This window comes from Heterodontus francisci, chromosome 8, assembly GCF_036365525.1.
Source record: "Heterodontus francisci isolate sHetFra1 chromosome 8, sHetFra1.hap1, whole genome shotgun sequence".
Taxonomy (NCBI): Eukaryota; Metazoa; Chordata; class Chondrichthyes; order Heterodontiformes; family Heterodontidae; genus Heterodontus; species Heterodontus francisci.
This window is the reverse complement of record NC_090378.1, coordinates 22,686,915-22,707,486: the sequence shown is the minus strand read 5'-3', so window position 1 is coordinate 22,707,486 and position 20,572 is coordinate 22,686,915. Positions and strand designations below refer to the sequence as shown.

The following is a 20,572-nucleotide window of genomic DNA, read 5'->3' as shown; positions in this document are numbered from 1 at the left end:
GCAGACAGGGCGGGGGTGCCATTGATGCCTCATTGAATTTAACCCCACCCCCACGCGAATACCAGAGGGCCACAGCTGCAGTCACAGGCTGTCCTGTAGAGGGGTGCTCTACACAACAAGCTGTCTGAAACTAACTCATCACAAGACAGGCAACGCCCCCATCCCAGGAACGAATAAAAAAAATTAAAGCTATAACCTTCCTGATCTGTACTGCCTGTAGGGAAGCTGGGAAATATATTTTCCAGTATTGCTGTGCTTTGCTGTTCCTGGTGTTGCTTTAATTGCAAAAAAATTCCAGATCATTAGTAATGAAGTAAGGACAGAATTAAGATTTTTGCATTAACATTACAGTTGAGTTGCCTTGCCAGCAGCTTTTATTTTCATAAATATTTCAAGAATAGTAACTTAAATATTAAGTTTACTGATTTTAAAAGCTTGTGAACATTTTTATATTTTATGAGTGAAACTTCTAGTTTATAATTAGAAAACTTTTTGTTTCTTTCCAACTACATAAAATAACTTTGTTTATTCTAATGGCAGGACTGAAGAGTCCATTTTGTCCAAAGGACTGGTAGGTATATTTGCTTACTATACCAGAAAACCTAAAGTGCCTGTTAAAATTTCTGCTGAATCTCCAAAGCTTGTTGCAGTTTACTTCTATGTTGCACCTTTCAAATATATTTGTCTAACAGCCAAAAGTATAAGTTTCTTGTAGCGCGACAGATAATGGACAGGATTTTGCAGCAGTAATGACGGCAAAACAGGTAGTGTTTGCCGTCATTACTGCTCTAAAACTGACAGCAATTTCTGTACATGCGCAGTTAAATGTGGAAATCCAAAAGATGCTGTCAGTGATTCTGCACTTCTTGAGAGGCTATACTGCTGCTGTCTCCCCAGACTGCAATCAATTAGGAAACATTAAATTGACAGGAACTTTCACTCATACTCATAGTCTCCCTGTAAAAATACTTGAAAAAGTCACATATTGTTTAATGAGGTGTAACTGGGTTTTTAACGTACTAAGTTCATAGTTATTGCTTAACAGCCTCACTGGCCCTGAAAAAGTTATTTTATGTTTGTTGAATGTAAAATTTCTCCATTGTGTTAAGAAATTCCACATATTTTGAAAAGTTTTTTTTTAGAAATCGTTGATATTTTAGCTTCCACCATAATATGTATGTCCCAATCATTTATTTTGCTACCTGTAAAATTAAAATATTATTAGTGGTTAGTCTGTTTTTTTTAGTAGCTGCTTTGCTGTCTAGGAAAGTACTACTTTACTACTTCAGTGTGATTGGCTGCTTACTCTGCTAGGTGACCCTGCCTGGAGATCTCCTTGACTTGACACTAGATTCAAACTGACTGTGGGAAAGGGGATGTCTACTAGATGGCTAGATCTTTGTGGGTAGCTTTCTTTGAGGTCAGTGGCAAGTGCCATTTCTTCGCCGCTGACCGCAATATCCAATCCAACATGTTTTTATTTTATCTTAATTCACTTTAAATATTTTTTGATTACTGAACTTCCTCACTTTTTAGTGAATACCTATTTTAATCTATTTTCTTTTTCAGGAATTGTGTGAACATTGTTTATTAATAATTGAAGATAATAATCTTTCCCACAAGTATTTGGAAATCAAAAATATTCTTAGCGTTCCTCAGGTAATCCACAATTCAAGCATAAAGCAAATGTATATGTGGTTCAGGCTTTAATTTGCAGCAACATTGAAGAAGCTAGCAATTGTAACATGGATTGTAATGTGTACTTCTGGCTACCATTTTAATGGGTTATTTTTCAAATTTCCTCCTCTAGGATTTAGTGAAGGTGATGACTCTCTGTCCCATTGAGCATTTGGTATGTATTATTGCAATTATATGAAACAACTGTCTAAAGAATATGAAATGCTTTATTAGATTTGACTATTAGATGTAAGAGTTATAGAGTAGTGACAATGAGGATTTGCAATTATCCTAACCTAGACTGAGATTATAACAATGCAAAGGGCAAAGCAGGTGAAAAATACCTGAAATGGGTACAAGAGAGCTTTCTTAACCAGCATGTTTCCAGCCCAGCGTGGAAGGAAGCAGAGATGAATCTAGTTCTGGGGAATTAAATGGGGGAACTAAAGCATGTTTCAGTGATGGAAGCATTTGGGGAATAGTGATCATAATAATCACATTTAGAATAGTTATGGAAAAGAACAAGGAGCAGTTGAGTGTAAAGATACTTAACTGGAAGAGGGCTAACTTCATTGAGTTAAAAAGGGATCTGGCCCAGGTGGATTAGAATCAAAAATTGGTAAGCAAAAGAGTAATTGAAGAATTGGAAGCCATCAAAGAGGAGGTAGTTCAGGTACAGAGTAGGCATATTCCCATGAGGGGGAAAGAAGGGCACCGCCCCCCCCCCCCCCCCCCCAAGCTAGAACTCTATAAATGACTAAGATACAGAAATTAAAATGAAAGATAAAAGATGCCTTATGACAAATGTAAGGTCATAATACAGCAGAGAATCAAGTTGAATACAGTAAGTACAGAAGAGATAAACCCAGCAACTACAGACTAATCAGCCTAACATCAATGGTGGGGAAACTCTTAGAGACACTAATCCAAGACGGAATTAGTTGGCACTGGAAAATTGTGGGCTAATAAATGAAAGTCCGTATGGTTTTGTTAAAGGGAAATCATGTTTGACTAACTTGATTGTGTTCTTTGATGAAGTAACAGAGAGGGTTGATAATTGTAGATGTGTTTGAAATTGTTGATGCTGTGTATATGGATTTTCAAAAGACTTTTGACAAAGTACTCTAGAATAGACTTGTAAGAAAAATGAGATTAAAAAGAGAGTATGGCTATGAAATTGGCTAAGGGACAGACAGCAGAGAGTAGTTGTGAACAGTTGTTTTGCAGACTGGAGGTTATGTTGAACTTATATAAGACACTAGTTCGACCTCAGCTGGAGTATTGCGTCCGGTTCTGAGTGCCACACTTTAGGAAGGATGTGAAGGCATTAGAGAGGGCGCAGAAAAGATTCATGAGAATGATTCTAGGGATGAGGAACTTCAGTTACGAAGATAGATTGGAAAGTTGGGACTGTTTTCCTTGGAGAAGAGAAGGTGAGGGTGATTTGGTAGAGGTATTCAAAGTCATGAGGGGTCTGGACAGAGTAGATAGGGAGAACTGTACACATGAGAGGACCCTGATTTAAAGTAATTGGTAAAAGAAGCAAAAGCGACAGTTAAGGTATGGAATGCACTGCCTGAGAGTATGGTGGAGGCAGGTTTAATTGAAGCATTCAAAAGGGAACTAGACTGTTATATGAAAAAGAGGAATGTGCAGGGTTACGGGGAGAAGGCAGGGAAGTTGCACTAAGTGAAATGCTCATTTGGAGAGTTGGTGCAGACATGATGGGCTGAATAGCCTCCTGCGCTGTAACAATTCTGTGTGATTCTGTGTACTCATTGGTGTACATGGACTTCCAAAAGGCATTTCATAGAGTGCTACATAACAGGCTTGTCAACAAAGTTAGAGCCCATGGAATAAGCAGGACAGTAGCAACATGGATACGAAATTGGCTGAGTGACAGGAAACAGAGAGTAGTTGTGAACGGTTGTTTTTCAGACTGGAGAAAGATATATAGTGGGGTTCCCCAGGGGTCAGTTTTGGGACTCCTGCTTTTCTTGATATTAATGACCTAGACGTGGGTGTACAGGGCACAATTTCAAAATTTGCAGATGACACAAAACTTGGAAGTATTGTGCACTGTGAGGAGGATTGTGATGAACTTAAAGAGGACATAGGCTGGTGAATGGGTGGACAAGTGGCAGATGAAATTTAATGCATAAAAGTGTAAAGTGATTCATTTTGGTAGGAAGATTGAGAAGAAGCAATATAAATTGAAGGGTACAATTCTAAAGGGGGTGCAGAAGCCGAGGGACTTGTGGGTATATATGAACAAATCATTGAAGGTTGCAGGGCAGGTTGAGAAAATGGTTAATAAAGCATGTGGGATCCTGGGCTTTATAAATAGGGGCATAGAGTACAAAAAAAGGAAGTCATGATAAACCTTTATAAAACACTTGTTTGACCTCAACTGGAGTATTGTGTCCAGTTCTGGGCACCACTCTTTCGGAAGGATGTTAAAGCATTAGAGAGAGTACAGAAAAGATTCATGAGAATGGTTCCAGGGATGAGGAACCTCAGTTACGTAGATAGGTTGGAGAGGCTGGGGCTGTTCTCCTTGGAGAAGAGAGGATTAAGAGGAGATTTGATAGAGGTGTTCAAAATCATGAGGGTTCTAGACAGAGTGGATCGGGAGAAACTGGTCCCATTGGCGGAAGGGTCCAGAATCGGAGGACAACTGTTTAAGGTGATTGGTAAAAGAAGCAACAGTGACATGAGGAAAAAAAAATTATACAGCAAATGGTTAGGATCTGGAAAGCACTGCCTGGGAGTGTGGTGAAGGCAGATTGAATTGAGGCCTTCAAAAAAGAACTGGATAATTATCTGAAGCGAAAAAATTTGCAGGGCTATGGGGAAAAGGCAGGGAAGTTGGACTTGCTGAGTTGCTCTTGCAGAGAGCCAGCCTGAACACGAAGGGCCGAATGGCCTCCTTCTGTGCTGTAACCATTCTTTGTTCTTTTTGATATATATTAATGACCTAAATTTGATATATAGGGCATGATTTCAAAGTTTGCAGATGACACAAAATGCAGAAATGTAATAAACAATGAGAATAGTGACAGACTTCAGGAAGACATATACAGGCTGGTAAAATGGGCAGACAAATAGCAGATGCATTTTAATTCAGAAAAGTGTGAAGTGATGTATTTTGATTGGAAGATTAAGGAGAGGCAATATAAACTAAATGGTACAATTTTAAAGGGTACAGGAACAGAGAGACTTGGGAGTGTAGTACACAAATCTTGATGGTGGCAGGATAAGTTGAGATAGCTGTTAAAAAAAAAAAGCATATGGGATTCTTGGCTTTATTAATAGAGGCATAGAGAGAGTATGAAAGCAAAGAAGATATGCTAAACCTTTATAGAACATTGGTTATGCTTCAGCTGGAGTATTGTGTTCAATTTTGGGAAGCTCAGGAAGGATGTCAAGGCCTTAGAGAGGATGCAGAAGGGATTTACTAAAATCTACAAAATTTACTAAAATACAGGGAACAGGGACTTCAATTATGTGGAGAGACTGAGGAGCATAGAAAATAGGAGCAGGAGTAGGCCATTCGACCCTTTGAGCCTGCTCCGCCATTCTTTATGATCTTAGCTGATCATCCAACACGGTAACCTGTTCCGCATTCCCCCCATTATCCTTTGATCCCTTTTGCCCCAAGAGCTATATCTAACTCCTCGAAAACATACAATGTTTTGGCCTCAACTGCTTTCTGTTAATGAATTCTACAGGCTCACCACTCTCTGGGTGAAGAATTTCTCCTCATCTCAGTCTTGAAAGGTTTACCCCGTATCCTTAGACCTTGACCCCTGGTTCTGGACTCCCCCACCATCGGGAACATCCTTCCTGCATTTACCCTGTCAAGTCCTGTTAGAATTTTATAGGTTTCTATGAGATCCCCCCTCACTCTACTGAACTCCAGTGAATATAATCCTAACCGACTCAATCTCTCCTCATATGTCAGTCCCGCCATCCCAGGAATCAGTCTGGTAAAACCTTCGCGGCACTCCCTCTATAGCAAGAACATCCTTCCTCAGATAAGGAGACCAAAACTGCACACAATATTCCAGATGTGGCCTCACCAAGGCCCTATATAATTGCAGCAAGACATCCCTGCTCCTGTACTTGAATCCTCTTGTTATGAAGGCCAACATACCATTTGCCTTTTTTACCACCTGTGGCACCTGTATGCATACCTTCAGCGACTGGTATACGGGAACACCCAGGTCTCGTTGCATATTCCCCTCTCTCAGTTTATAGCCGTTCAGATAATAATCTGCCTTCCTGTTTTTGCTACCAAAATGGGTAACCTCACATTTATCCACATTTTACTGCATTTGCCTTGCATTTGCCCACTCACTTAATTTGTCCAAATCACCCTGAAGCCCCTCTGCATCCTCCTCACAACTCATCCTCCCACCCAGTTTTGTGTCATCTGCAAATTTGGAGATATTACATTTAGTTCCCTCATCTAAATCATTAATATATATTGTGAATAGCTGGGGTCCTAGCACCAATCCCTGCAGTACCCCACTAGTCACTGCCTGCCATTTGGAAAAAGACCCGTTTATTCCTACTCTTTGTTTCCTGTCTACCAACCAATTTTCTATCCATTGCAATACACTACCCCCAATCCTATGCCCTTTAATTTTACACGCTAATCTCTTAGAACATAGAACAGTACAGCACAGTACAGGCCCTTCGGCCCACAATGTTGTGCCGAACCTTTAACCTGCTCCAAGATCAAACTAACTACCTACCCTTCATTCTACTATCATCCATGTACCTATCCAAGAGTCGCTTAAATTCCCCTAATGTATCTGCTTCTACTACCACCGCTGGCAGCGCATTCCACGCACCCACCACTCTCTGTGTAAAGAACCTACCTCTGACATCTCCCTGAAACCTTCCTCCAATCACCTTAAAATTATGCCCCTGGTTATAGCCCTTTCCACCCTGGGAAAAAGTCTCTGACTATCCACTCTATCTATGCCTCTCATCATCTTGTACCCCTCTATCAAGTCACTTCTCATCCTTCTTCGCTCCAATGAGAAAAGCCCTAGCTCCCTCAATCTTTCTTCGTAGGACATGCCCTCCAGTCCAGGCAGCATCCTGGTAAATCTCCTCTGCACCCTCTCTAAAGCTTCCACATCCTTCCTATAATGAGGCGACCAGAACTGAACACAATATTCCAAGTGTGGTCGAACCAGGGCCTTATAGAGCTGCAGCATAACCTCGCGGCTCTTAAACTCAATCCCCCTGTTAATGAAAGCCAACACACCATACGCCTTCTTAACAACCCTATCAACTTGGGTGGCTAATCTTGAAGCTAATAGAGTTATGGTCACTGGTCCCAAAGTGCTCCCCCACTGACACATCAAGCACCTGCCCATCCTCATTTCCTAGTCTTTGTTTCCAGTCTGCTAACCAATTTTCTATCCATCACAATACACTGATCCCAATTCCATGCGCTTTAATTTTACACGCTAATCTCTTATGTGGGACTTTGTCAAAAGCCTTCTGAAAGTCCAAATAAACCACATCCACTGGCTCCCCCTCATCAACTCTACTAGTTACATCCTCGAAGAATTCTAGTCGATTTGTCAAGCACGATTTCCCTTTCATAAATCCAAGCTGACTCTGTCCGATTCTACCACTGTTCTCCAAGTGCTCTGCTATAAAATCTTTTATAACGGACTCTAGAATTTTCCCCACTACCGACGTCAGGCTAACAGGTCTATAATTCACTGCTTCCTCTCTACCTCCCTTTTTAAATAGTGGGGTTACATTAGCTACCCTCCAATCTGTAGGAGCTGTTCCAGAGTCTATAGGATCTTGGAAGATGACCACCAATGCATCCACTATTTCTAGGGCCACTTCCTTAAGTACTCTGGGATGCATACCATCAGGCCCTGGGGATTTATTGGCCTTCAATCCCATCAATTTCCCCAACACCATTTCTCTACTAATACTGATTTCCTTCAGTTCCTCCCTCTCACTAAACCCTGTGTTCCCCTACATTTCTGGTATGATATTTGTGTCCTCCTTTGTGAAGACAGAACCAAAGTATGCATTTAGTTGGTCAGCCATTTCTTTGTTCCCCATAATATATTCCCCTGTTTCTGACTGTAAGGGACCTACATTTGTCTTCACCAATCTTTTTCTCTTCACATACCTATAGAAACTTCTACAGTCAGTTTTTATGTTCCCCGCAAGCTTACTCTCGTACTCTATTTTCCCCTTCTTAATCAATCCCTTGGTCCTCCTTTGCTGAATTCCACAGAATGCATGAGACGCTGTGTATTACAAATTCTGCTCCCAATCCTCTGGGGTTGTTCTCCTTAGAGTACTGAGGGTAAAGAGGAGATTTGATAAAAAATGTTCAAAATCATGAACAGGGTACATAGAGTAAATAAGGAGAAACTGTTTCCAGTGGCAGAAGGGTCAGTAACCAGAGGACACAGATTTAAGGTGATTGGCAAAAGAACCTGAGGAAATATGATGAAAACAAATTCATGCAGCAAGTTGTTACGATTTGGAATGTACTGCCTGAAAGGCTGGTGGAAGCAGGTTCAATAGTAACTTTCAAAAGAGAATAGGATAAATATTTGAAGGATAAAAGTGTACATGGCTGTGGGGAAAGAGCAGGGGAATGGGACTAACTGGATAGCTCTTTCAAAGAGCCAATGCAGGGAAGATGAGCTGAATGGCTTCCTTCTGTGACATATCATTGTATGATTCTAACTCTTTTCAATGTTTTAGCGGAAATCGAGCCTAAAGATATTTCAGCAGTACATAGACAAGTTTGATCCAGAAGGAAAATATAAATTATTCAGGTGAGTAATGTCTAGAAGGCATTAATTTTATTTTAAAGTTTGTGACTTCTGCTAGTTTTTCTGAATAGATATTAAAATATTAAGTGAACACATCTGATGTAGAATACATTAGGACATGCAAAAAACTGCTTATAGGCCAAGCATACATGTCAATTGGAATAAAAACAACAGTAAATTCAACTTAAGAATACTTTTTAATAAATTCATTAAATGTAAAATAAAATCAAGATTATTATCAATATCCGTTGGGGAAAAGATGAGAGCTTTTAAACTTTATCAGATAAATAATACTGCATAACCTTTAAACTGTATTTCGCAGAACATTTTTAAGTGGTAAAAAACTATCTTGGTAAAAGAAATTGCAAACTTGAATTTATATAGCCTCTTTTATAAAGTGTTAACCTGGATTATGCACTGAAGTTCCTGTCGGGCTTAAACTCACTACTTTTGGTACTCTACCATCTTACAAGAATTAAGAGTCAGTTCACAATGTTAAGTTCTGCTGGTCACAGAAAGCAAAACAACTCCAAGTCACAATCTTAGTCTTCAGTTAGTGAGCCAAACCGTGCAGTCATTTGAACCCTGAAATTGTGCTCTACTTTGCAATAAACTATGGGCTAACGTTGATCCCGTCTGCTCCCCAATTAAGGCCAATTAAAGTTGTTAAAGAAGTCATGATGAGCTCGTTAAAGTGGGAAGTTTAAATTTTCACATGGGTTGCACGTGCTGTCTGAGGCAGACCAGTTGAAGGGAGGTGGATGCAGAGTGGGAGCCAGTCATGGCTGCCCCAGAGAATTACCTCTGCCTCATATAAGGGTCAGCGGCGCAGAGGAGGACTCGGCCTTTGAGAAATAGGGTGCCCTTGGTGCTGTGCAGGTGGCAAGGAGAGTGGGCAGTCAGCGCTCGGGTGGTGCAGGGGTTCGTGACCCTCCTGGCATCATGGGGCGGAAGAGCAAGGCCAAGGCTGACAAGGACAGTTGGTCAACAAGCTGACCACAAGGAAGGCTGTGACTGGCAATGGGTGCACAACTCTCAGATTTGGGCCCAGTGGCGATGAGCAGCAACACCCTCTGTATGAAGGACGGAACCCCGAGCAACAACGGGGAGACGGGAGAAGAAAGAGTGGCAGGAAGGCAACAGAGGCCAGACCCTTACTATAGGATCTACCACCAAGGATGGAGCTACCTGGTGATAACTGAGACCCAGTTCTGCAGGAGACTGCGACTCTCCAGGCAGATGGTCAAAGACACTTGTGCCTTCATTACCGAAGACCTCGCACCTCACAGCACTGGTTGCCATGCCCTGCCAGCAACCATCAAAGCCACTGCGGCCTTGAACTTCTTTGCCTTTGGCTTCTTCCAAGGATCAGCTGTGGATCTTAGTGGCATCTTGCAAACAGCTCCACACCACTGTGTCTCACTGATGCCCCATTTGCCAGACAGCCTCGCAGGCACAGAGGTAGTGGGTTTCAGCACCATCGCTGGATTCCCCTAGGTGCAGGGCATCATCAGTTGCGCCCATGTGGCCATCAAGACACCCAGCGACTGCCCAATCAGATTCATCAACAGGAAGGGCTTCCACTCCCTCAACAGTTAACTGGTCTGTGATCACAACAAGGGCTTTCTGCATGTGTGTGCCCGCTTTCCTGGCAGCTGCCATGACTCCTTTATCCTCCAGCAACCTAGCCCACCACAAATCTTCACTCCAATCCTCAAAGGCTGTGGATGGATCCTAGGGGACAAGGGATACCCCTTGAATGTAAAAGGAATGAAACTGTACAGACCACCCGGCATCAACCTAGGCACCAGAAATGACAACGGCAAGCCCAGTCCTGTCGACCCTGCAAAACAGCAGAAGCAACATGCAATAGACAGAGCTAAGCAATCCCACAAACAACGGATCAGATCTAAGCTCTGCAGTCTTGCCGCATCCAGTCGTGAATGGTGGTGGACAATTAAACAACTAACAGGAAGAGTAGGCTCCACAAATATCCCCATCCTCAATGATGGGGGAGCCCAGCATATCAGCGCCAAAGAAAAGGCTGGAGCATTTATATCCATCTTCAGCCAGAAGTGCTGAGTGGATGATCCATCTCTGCCTCCTCCTGTGGTTCCCAGCATCACAGATGATAGTCGTCCACCAATCTGATTCACTCCACGTGATAGCAAGAAGCACCTGAAGGCACTGGATACTGCAGAGGCTATGGGCCCTGACAACATTTCGGCAATAGTACTGAAGACATGTGCTCCAGAACTAGCCGCGGCCCTAGCCAAGTTGTTCCAGTACAGCTACAACACAGGCATCTACCTGGCAATGTGGAAAATTTTCTAGGTATGTCCTGTACACAAAAAGCAGGACAAATCCAACCCAGCCAGTTACCGCTCCATCAGTCTACTCTCGATCATCAGTAAAGTGATGGAAGGTGTCATCGACAGTGCTATCAAACGGCACTTGCTCAGCAATAACATGCTCAGTGGCACTCGGTTTGGGTTCCGCCAGGGCCACTCAGCTCCTGACCTCATTACAGCCTTGGTTCAAACATGGACAAAGGAGCTGACCTCCAGAGGTGAGGTGAGAGTGACTGCCCTTGACAGCAAGGCAGCATTTGACTGGGGGGGGACGGGGGGACGGGGACATTCCGCTGGTTGGAGTCATACCTAACACAAAGGAAGATGGTTGTAGTTATTGGCAGTCAATCATCTCAGTCCCAGAACATTACTGCGGGAGTTCCTCAGGGTAGTGTCCTAGGCCCAACCAGCTTCAGCTGTGTCATCAATGACCTTCCCTCCATCATAAGCTCACCACCACCCTTTCAAGGGCAATTAGGAATGGGTAATAAATGCTGGCTTAGCCAGTGACACCCAGATCCTACGAACAATACAAAAGAATGGCTACTGACCTCTCTACAGGAGCCCCAGACAGAGGCACAGAGGAGATACAAATAATGCCACCTGCTCACAAAGACAGCTATTGATCCGGTGCCTGGATCGATCGGATGGCGTCCTGCAGTACCTTCCGACACATGACTTGGTCAATGTGGTGGCCTAGTGTGTTCTCCATAACATGACCCTCCAAAGAGGTGTGGACCTTGAGGATGGTGAGGCCCTGGAAACAGGTAGCTCATTGAGAGAAGAACAGGAGCAGCAGGTGAGAGAGGAGGAGGGAGAGGATGCTGAACAGAGAGGTGCTCGGCTGCACAAAAGGGTAGCCGGGCACGGTGCAGGATGCAAATGTCTCTTCAGGGTGCCATGAATGTCAGGGCTCAATTGATTCAGGAGCATTTCACCCGAGTCCCTCTGACCCAGGGTGAAGGGTACAGCATGGAGTTGAGTCTGAGGTTCCTGTGCTAACACATCCACACAAGACGCAGCCTGTAACATCTAATCACCTACTGCCAATGAAGGAAGCACATCTGCCCAGAAGCTTTGCTCTCACCGTGGAGTAACCCGTTATTTCCCTCACCATGTCATTACCACTTTTCCTGTAACACCAGCAATAAAAGGAGTCCCAGACATGTGGCTTAAAGTGTCATCATTTATACAGTGCAAAGGAGGGAAAACAGTAGACAGAGAAAGTACGAAGACACCCTGGTGACCCACTCACTGCTCCGTGCGATACTCGGCCACTCCTATGCTGTGCTCCTCGTGGCCTTCGAGGAGGTGGAGGAAGCCTGCTCACTCATCTTAGTTTGCGGCTGAGATACATGTAGCGGTCGTCCTTGTCGTGGAGGTGCCCATGGGGCATCTCCAGAGGCTGCTGCACCTGCATAATTGTGGGGGCAGCCTTCGTCACTGGGCCCTGCTACACAGATGGTCGCTCAGTCAGAGGGGCCAAGGGGGACAATGAGGCTGCCTCGTGAGGTGTGGCACCCTCATCCTCCTTCATGACATCTTCAGTCCTTGCTGGGTGCTCTGATGCCTGGAGGAGAGCATCAGTTGCGGCACAACTGGCATCCCCTCCAAAGATCTGAGTTTCACTGATTGGTCCAAAATACACAGTGTCTCATGCATTCTGTGGACATCAGTGCGCAGTTCCTGCATGAACTCTGAGTGTGCTGCGTGTGGCTCTCCAAGATGTTGACCACTCTATCAATGGAGGAGCTCTTGTGCTCGTAGCCCTGAACCATTGTGGTGCATATGAGCTGGATGGACTCCTCCAACCTCTGCCCAAGATCCCGCACTGCCTCAGGAAACTCCGAAATGAGGGAGCACATCTCCTGCTGCTGTTGTTAAGGTAGAGCCTCCACTCTTGTGACTCCTGAGGCTCCGCATCTGTGCCCAGCTGAGCAAGGCTGTGTCTGTCCTCCTTCCTCCATGGGGAACTGACCACCGCTGCCTCTAGCATCTTCTGTTGCCCGCTTGTGCTGGGATCTTCACCCAGTGCAACCCTTTCTAACCACGTGCAAGGACTCATTGAGGTGAGTGTATCTGTGCTTGTGGACAGTGCACTTGTAATGTGTCAAGGTGCTTCTTCATCAGCTTCTAACTGCTCTGGGCCCATGGAGGGAGGAGTGGGTGCCCTGGGTTGGACATCTGCACTTGTGGGAGACAAGAAGAAATCATAAGAGCTAGCCTAGAAGAGTACAAGCCTCTGCAGTGCTGAGGCTACCAACGACATGCTATCGGACAGAGTGGAGTGCACTGCACCTCTCTAATGACCACATTTCCCTCTGTAATGACCAGCTCCGCCATCTTTCCAGGGCTGACTTCCTCCTCATCCGCTATCTGGGCTATCTCCATCATTGCCTCCTCCATTAGCGTAATGCAGTGGAAAAATGGCACCCCTCTCCTGTCTGGGCCCTCTCTCAGGCATAATGTGCCCATTTCTTCTGCAAGGACAAATCAGAGCAAATGTCATGTGCTGCTATTCATTAGAAGTTGCATGTCTCAGTGGTTACAGGTCCTCAGCAGCACTATGGTTGTGAGCCATTCTGAGGGGTGATGAAGTGCCATGGGCCCATACCCCTTCCATGTTCAGGAGCAGTATGAGCCCTGAGGATCCTCGGGTGGTGTGTCTGCTGGAGGGTGAATACCCAGAGGCCTGTCATGAGGGTTGGGGGTTCTATTCACCTTGCCAGAGTGTATGAGGTCATTGAATCTCTTCTGAGACTGGATCCATGTCCTTCTCAGCACACTGCAGCGCCCCCTGAGGCTGCCATCTCCACTCATACCTCCTTGGTCTGGCTACCCTCGGGTAAGAGGGCCTCCCTCCTCTCTCTCATGGCCTCGAGCATGACATCCAGGTCTGCATTTGAGAATGTAGAAGCAGCCCTGCCCCGGGTGGCAGGCCTCCGGCTATCCTGCGACATCTGGTTCCACTCCAGTGCTGTCTAAGGCTTTGACAAATTCTGCGGCTGTCTTCCTTCTGTCAAATGGTAGTCTCAGTAATGGCAGCCGTGGTGAGTTTAAATTGAGCATTTCCACTGACCGCCTCCACGGCCTCCAATTGGACGGCAAACCCATCACCATATCAGTTAAGGGGTCACCCCCGTGAAAATCGTGAGTTTAATCTGTTTCTCCTGGGGACCGGTTCAGGACCCAGAAGCAGTCCCGACTTCGGTTTCCAACCCCAACACGAAAATTCAGCCCCTTGGAACTTTTTTTTTGCATTTTATACAATTATGATCTTTGAGTTATTTCAATAAAGCTCTTTATACATGTTGTGCAGTTACTGCTTTGTAATTACAACTTCTCCTTTGATTTAATTATGCAATCTAACTAATAATCATGTGATGCAAGGGGTCAAAGGGTTTTAGATTGTTGCTTGCCCTGCATTCATATTAGAGTTATAGAGTTATACAGCACAGAAATGGGCCCTTCGGCCCATCATGTCTGTGCCGGCCATCAAGCAGCTAACTATTCTAATCCCATTTTCCAGTACTTGGCTCGTAGCCTTGTATGCTATGGCGTTTCAAGTGCTCAGCTAAATACTTATTAAAGGTTGTGAGGGTTCCTGCCTCTACCACCTCTTCAGGCAGTGCATTCCAGATTCCAACCACCCTCTGGATGAAAAAAGTTTTCCTCAAATGCACTCTAAACTTCCTGCACCTTACCTTAAATCTATGCCCCCTGGTTATTGACCCCTCCGCTAAGGGAAAAAGTTTCTCCCTATCTAACCTATCAATGCCCTTCATAATTTTATATACCTCAATCATATCTCCCCTCAGCCTTCTCTGCTCTAAGGAAAACAACTCTAGTCTTTTCAGTCTCTCTTAATAGCTGAAATGCTCCAGCCCAGGCAACATCCTGGTGAATCTCCTCTGCACCCTCTGCAGTGCTTTCACATCCTTCCTATAGTATAGTGACCAAATAGTGATCCCTTAGAGACTTGACTTGGATATTGATTGTTTTATTGGAAGTACTGTTATCAGAGGTACTTTTTTTCTGTTGATTTTAATTCATTGCTATCAAATGGCATTCTGGATGTGTTTTAAAATCACTAAGTTACTCAGTAATATTCAATGGGCATTTTCCTTTTTTTTAAAGTACTGTTTCTGTAAGATTTTCTTTTGCAATCCCAAATTCTTTTTGTACAAAATTATACTGGAACTGCTAACAAATGGATTTAAACAAAATAAAGTGGCTTTTTCCATCGCAAATAGATCACACTTGACAGTTGCACAAAGAGAGGAATATGCAATTCATGCCAGTAATTTTACTGAGGCTGCAACTTTCACATGGATGCAAAGCAGTTTCAGAAATGGATTGATGTGAAAATGACCATATCTCTCCAGTGTCAAATGCTAATCTGACACTGGATCGCACTAAAGCCAAGCAATGTAAAGCAGGTTCCTGGTGGACAGCCTCGCTGTGGTGTGTCCACTGTGATGGAAAGCTGGGTTTAGGCTACTGGATCCACCGAATGCTTTATAAGCTCATTGTAGAATCTTTCATGTTACGAGAAAGTGGATTCTCTTCCCGCATTCTATCTTAACATTAAAAAGAGTTTTAGGGCAAGCAAAGTGTATGTAATTCATAACCGGTACAGCTCATTGTGTAACTCAGGACTTGCCTGCTGTATTTCACATTCTACGGGCTGGATTTTGTGCTGGAGGCAGGGGTCCCAAGCGCTGGGCCAAAAAGGCTGTGAGAATCCCCCCCCACCCCCGCAGGAGAAATCCTCCGGTCTTTTTTTAATCAAAGTTTTAGGAGGCCGAATCCCTGTCCCTTTAAAGACTTTAAATGAGGTGACAGGCCTGCCGTCCCCAACACCTCCACCCCCGCAACCTGTCACGATTCTTCATGCTCTCTCACCTCAGGGGGCCTTTAAAATCCCGGCCTACATTTTCAACAGTCTTAAAGTTATTGAAATATAATTACAGACTAAGGGATTTACACAAAAATTGTGTTAGGCTCATTGTTATGGTAAGGAACATTTTTAACTCTGCAATTATTCTGACTTGTTGCATCTGTTTATGGTAGCTTTGTTAACTTTGCTGTTGTGTCGGTATAATACAACCACAAATGTGGGTCACTTTTAAAGCCATACCACAATGTGTGCTAAATAGTGGAAGAAATAAATGAGGAACATTAGTTTCATGTGACTGGAACTATTTTATATTTTTATTTCTTTAGGTGCTTGTTAAAAACTAGCCATCATGCTGGGGTACAAGGTTACATTATACAAAATATTAAAAATCAGATTGATCTAGCATTGAAGGTAAGCATGTTACTAAGCATAGAATTATTAAGTTTTCCTGTGCTCATATAGAGACATACCTCCGCTAAAGCTTGGCTACCTGACCCGAACCTGACTAGACCCGACTACATATGTCGGATTCGGGTCAGGTCGGGTCAATATTCTGAGTCCAGCATTCGGGCTCGGGTCAGGTCGAGCTGGACAGTGCTGCTTCCGGGAACTCATGGGATCAGGCTCACCCATGTTTCCCACAACTCCATCTGCAGGAATAGCCTGCTGCTGGAACGAATGAACAGGATCACAAGTATTACCATTTAGACAAGGTAGAGCACAATAACATGTTTGATATCATTAAATTTATTGTGATATTCGGGTCAGGTCGGGTGCTAAGAAAATTAAAGGACTCGGGCCTGGGTCGGGTTCGGGTTGGCTGTGGTCGGGTCAGACCCGGGTCAGCTTTCAATTTTATACCCGAGCAAGCCTTTAACCTCCGCGCATGTTTGGAAAGTGCTGCAATGTCACTAACAATAGGTCAGTTTGCCAGTCCTAATGTGTGAAGTACAAGCAAAGGAATTATTTTTCAGAGAGGTCAGGTACATGGTACAATACAAGGTACATACTGCAGTACACGTAAATAGAACAGTAAAATAAAACAGTGGATGTAATTATGATCTGTCTAAAACACATCTCTTCTGTTAAATCATTAATTTCAAAAAATCTCACTCAGTCAAATTGGAAATAAATTTTTAAGTACAATTTTTTAAACTTTTACTGTGCTTTTATGGAGACAATGGCCCGGATTCTGTGGTCAGTGGTAAAGTGATGGCACTTGCCGCTAACCTCGAAGAAGGCTTCCCTCAAAGATCTAGCGATCTCTGTGGCTTGGATTTCCCCATTCCTGATGTTAGTTTGATTCTGGTGTCAAGTCAATGGGATCTCCAGGCATCTAGCAACAGTGATGTCATCAAGCAGGCTAAGCAGCCAATCACATCAAAGTATTCTCACAGCCAGCAAACCAGGAAGTAAAGTACACTGATTATCCCTCACTTTTTCATAATTTTTCAGGGAGCAAAATAAAAATTGGGACACACACATGGGATTAAGGTAGAAACAGAAATATCATAAACAAATATTTTTTATTATGTTAAGAAGGTCAAAATGGAGAAATTCGATATTCCACAAATATAAAATTAGCTTTTCATGCCAGAGAGGTTGTTCAGTGGTAATTATGAATTAGTACACCATTAACAAAACAGTTACACCTCATTCAACAAGGCATAACTTCTTGGTGGATTTTACAGCGAGATTAGAGCGCAAAAAGCAGACGTTCATGTCAGTTCAAGTGATTTCTAAATATTTCTATTTCTGCGGGTGCTTAACAGCACACCCTGTGGAGGAGCAGGAAAACACTGACAGCAACTTACAGTCTTCCATATTTAACTGCGCATATGCAGACCTCAGAAGTTACTGTCACTTTCACAGTTATAATGACAGTTACATCCTCATTAAAACTGCAAAATCTGGCCAATACAAGTGTGTCTTCTGTTATTATGGAGTATGCATTTACATTTAGCCTTCATACTGCAGACTTTGTATTGCCGCAGAGCAGTTTCTCTATTTCACAGCAACACAATAGCAGTGTAACTGCAACTAACTTTGTGACTTCTGGGATTTGCTGTTGATAGCAGGACCTACTGAAGCAGCCCATCTTGCATTGCTTTGCCTTAATGACAACATCTTTATAACCAACCATTTAAACAGTTAAGTTTAAGTTAAATGCTGCAGATGGAATGCCATTTTTTTAACCAACTAATAGTTACACTAAAGTGTAACCTAATGCTTACTGTAGATTTCTAAATATTTGCCTTCTTCCCTCTTCCCACCCACTTTTAAAAGTCTGCTTCTTTGTAAACTTAAACTTTCTTTTGCTTTCAGCCTGGCAATAAAAATGTGTGGTTCTCAGGCTCACAATTGATCCCTCTTCTTCATTCAGTCCTTTCACTTCCTGAAGGAGCAGAAACAGACTTGCTTCAAAACACAGACAGGTAAGTTTCAATACATTTGATTTAGTAAAATAAACAAATAGCACTTGGTTAGTGTACCAGTGTGCTTTGCCAAAATCCAGGCTCAACCTGTGATTTCCTAGGCCGAATCCTCATTCTGTGCTTGGTCACAGGAAACAGGCTTAGTACACCAGGTGCTTGACTCCAAGCTGGAAGAGTCACAGAATTGCTGTTATAACACCTGGCTGACAGCTGTATCAGGCATGACTTGGAAGCAGCTTGATTACCCACTGGCATTGGTGCAGCATCACCTCAAAGGGCAAGTAAGATGTGTGCTGTGCTGCTAAATAGGTAAGAAATTCCTGTATATATCAACAACGTTCCCTCTAAGCTGTCTGGCCGCATTGCAACCCGAAAGTCCCTGCGCAAAAGTCAGTTCTTGAAATTACCGCGTGTGCGGCCGTGCAAAAACATTTAAAGGGCCCACGCACTTAAACAAATCACCCACACACTCCCACAAAAAATTAGAGGGAATGTTGCTTCTCAATATCCATTGTTATGCTGCCTTCTTCTCTCACCCCACACCCTATTTTTAACTGCTGTTTGATGATTCCACAGAATTCTCTCCTATACCTTACCCAAGTTATCATTCTTCAAGTTTGAACCTTGGTAGTATCAATTGGCTATTCTTGGGGAACCATCAGATCAAAACTTAGCACTTTCCTCATAATGGATACTTCCAGGAGGTGTCCCAAATGAGCAGAAGCAGAGATCCTGGCTGATATTTCCTGTCTGTAGTCCAGGAGTACTGATTGTTGGACTCCTATCATAGGTCTGACTGTGACCAGTTAACTTGTCATACCAGGGGTCAGACCAGGAATTGTCCTGGTTTTTATTACTTAACTACTTACTGGAAACTTATTGAACTGTTGGAAGAGCCCAACTCCTTGATTTTCAAGTATGTAAGATAAGAATGTAATTTTTTTGGTTCTTTATGATAAAGAAAGAACTCCTTGATTGCCAACAGAGGTAAAGGTTTTAAAACTGGGAACTGACAAGCAAAGCATTTCAGTTTTTATTGTTTCTTCTTGTATTAGGATCATGGCATCACTGAATCTTTTGAGGTACCTTGTGATCAGGGATAATGAGTGGGAGAATCAAGTGAGTATTTTGATCAAGAAGCAAGTCGTGCATATTTATGTAATTTTTGTGCATGACTTTGCTTAGTTTTGATGTTGAGTGCTACTGACCTGTACCATAAACTGACATATTGGCCCCAATATTTACAGGGATGGGGTGGGAGAGTACACTAACAAGTAGAAACCTGAAAAGCCTGGGGAGGTAGAAGGTTATCACTTTCTCTATCTGCTTCCCACTTAACAGCCGGCCAGACTTGCCGGTAGGAAGACCAGCATCAGGTGGTTCCTGGCAATTGGGAAAGATCAGGGCTGGGAGAGGGGTTGCTGCCCAGCAACTGGGAGGAAAGATCAGGGATTGGGATTGAAGGGAGCAGGGTGTCGCTGATCCCGGCAGCAAAAATAGGCCTCAATCGGCAGAAGGGAGGCCAAAGGTTTGCTTGAGGGCTGGGTGGAGTGAGCATTCCTGCTCCTCCTGGCCCAGAAGGAGTGCTCAGAAAGCACTTGCTTTCTGAAGCTGAATGTTTCTGTTTTCATTTAGCTGCTAGCATTTCCCCCCCGGCCGGCAGCTGTTAAATTAATATAGGTCCCAACTTCGCTGTGGAAGCCTGATTTAAATTGTGTCCTGCCTCTCCAAAATGAGGCACATGAGGGGCGGCACAGTGGCGCAGTGGTTAGCACCGCAGCCTCACAGCTCCAGCGACCCAGGTTCAATTCTGGGTACTGCCTGTGTGGAGTTTGCAAGTTCTCCCTGTGTCTGCGTGGGTTTCCTCCGGGTGCTCCGGTTTCCTCCCACATGCCAAAGACTTGCAGGTTGACAGGTTAATTGGCCATAATAAATTGACCCTAGTATAGGGAAATATAGGGACAGGTGGGGATGTGGTCGGAATATGGGATTAGTGTAGGATTAGTATAAGTGGGTGGTTGATGGTCGGCACAGACTCGGTGGGCCGAAAGGCCTGTTTCAGTGCTGTATCTCTAAACTAAACTAAACATACATACCGTGCAAACCCCTGCAATAAAAATGGCGGCAGGCACATAGTGGGGTGCATTCCCCAATTATTTTAATTGTTACCATGCCCCCAGCCAAGCCTCCTCTGCCCATCATGAGGGAGTTAACACTGAACCCATACTTTCCAATCTGCAAGGGGCCCTGACCAAACAATTAGATTTTGTGGCCTTAAAGGCAGAAGGTGATGATTGGTAAAATCTTATATAATGTAACGCACATAAAACAGAAGGTGTCACCAACAGTGCCATCAAGCGGCACCTGTTTAGCAAT

The 20,572-nt window shown here is 43.7% G+C and overlaps 1 protein-coding gene across 5 annotated transcripts in view; it reads left to right on the top strand.

Annotated features, from left to right (window-relative positions):
• Positions 1 to 20,572, top strand: part of glmna (glomulin, FKBP associated protein a) — a 63,380-nt gene that overhangs the window by 36,789 nt on the left and 6,019 nt on the right. For all 5 annotated transcript variants that reach the window (XM_068036782.1, XM_068036780.1, XM_068036783.1 and 2 more), the window contains 7 exons: positions 541 to 571; positions 1,570 to 1,659; positions 1,811 to 1,852; positions 8,440 to 8,513; positions 16,088 to 16,172; positions 18,087 to 18,196; positions 19,252 to 19,315. In XM_068036782.1, coding sequence (XP_067892883.1) covers positions 541 to 571; positions 1,570 to 1,659; positions 1,811 to 1,852; positions 8,440 to 8,513; positions 16,088 to 16,172; positions 18,087 to 18,196; positions 19,252 to 19,315 — 496 coding nt within the window. The remainder of the gene's footprint in view (positions 1 to 540; positions 572 to 1,569; positions 1,660 to 1,810; positions 1,853 to 8,439; positions 8,514 to 16,087; positions 16,173 to 18,086; positions 18,197 to 19,251; positions 19,316 to 20,572) is intronic.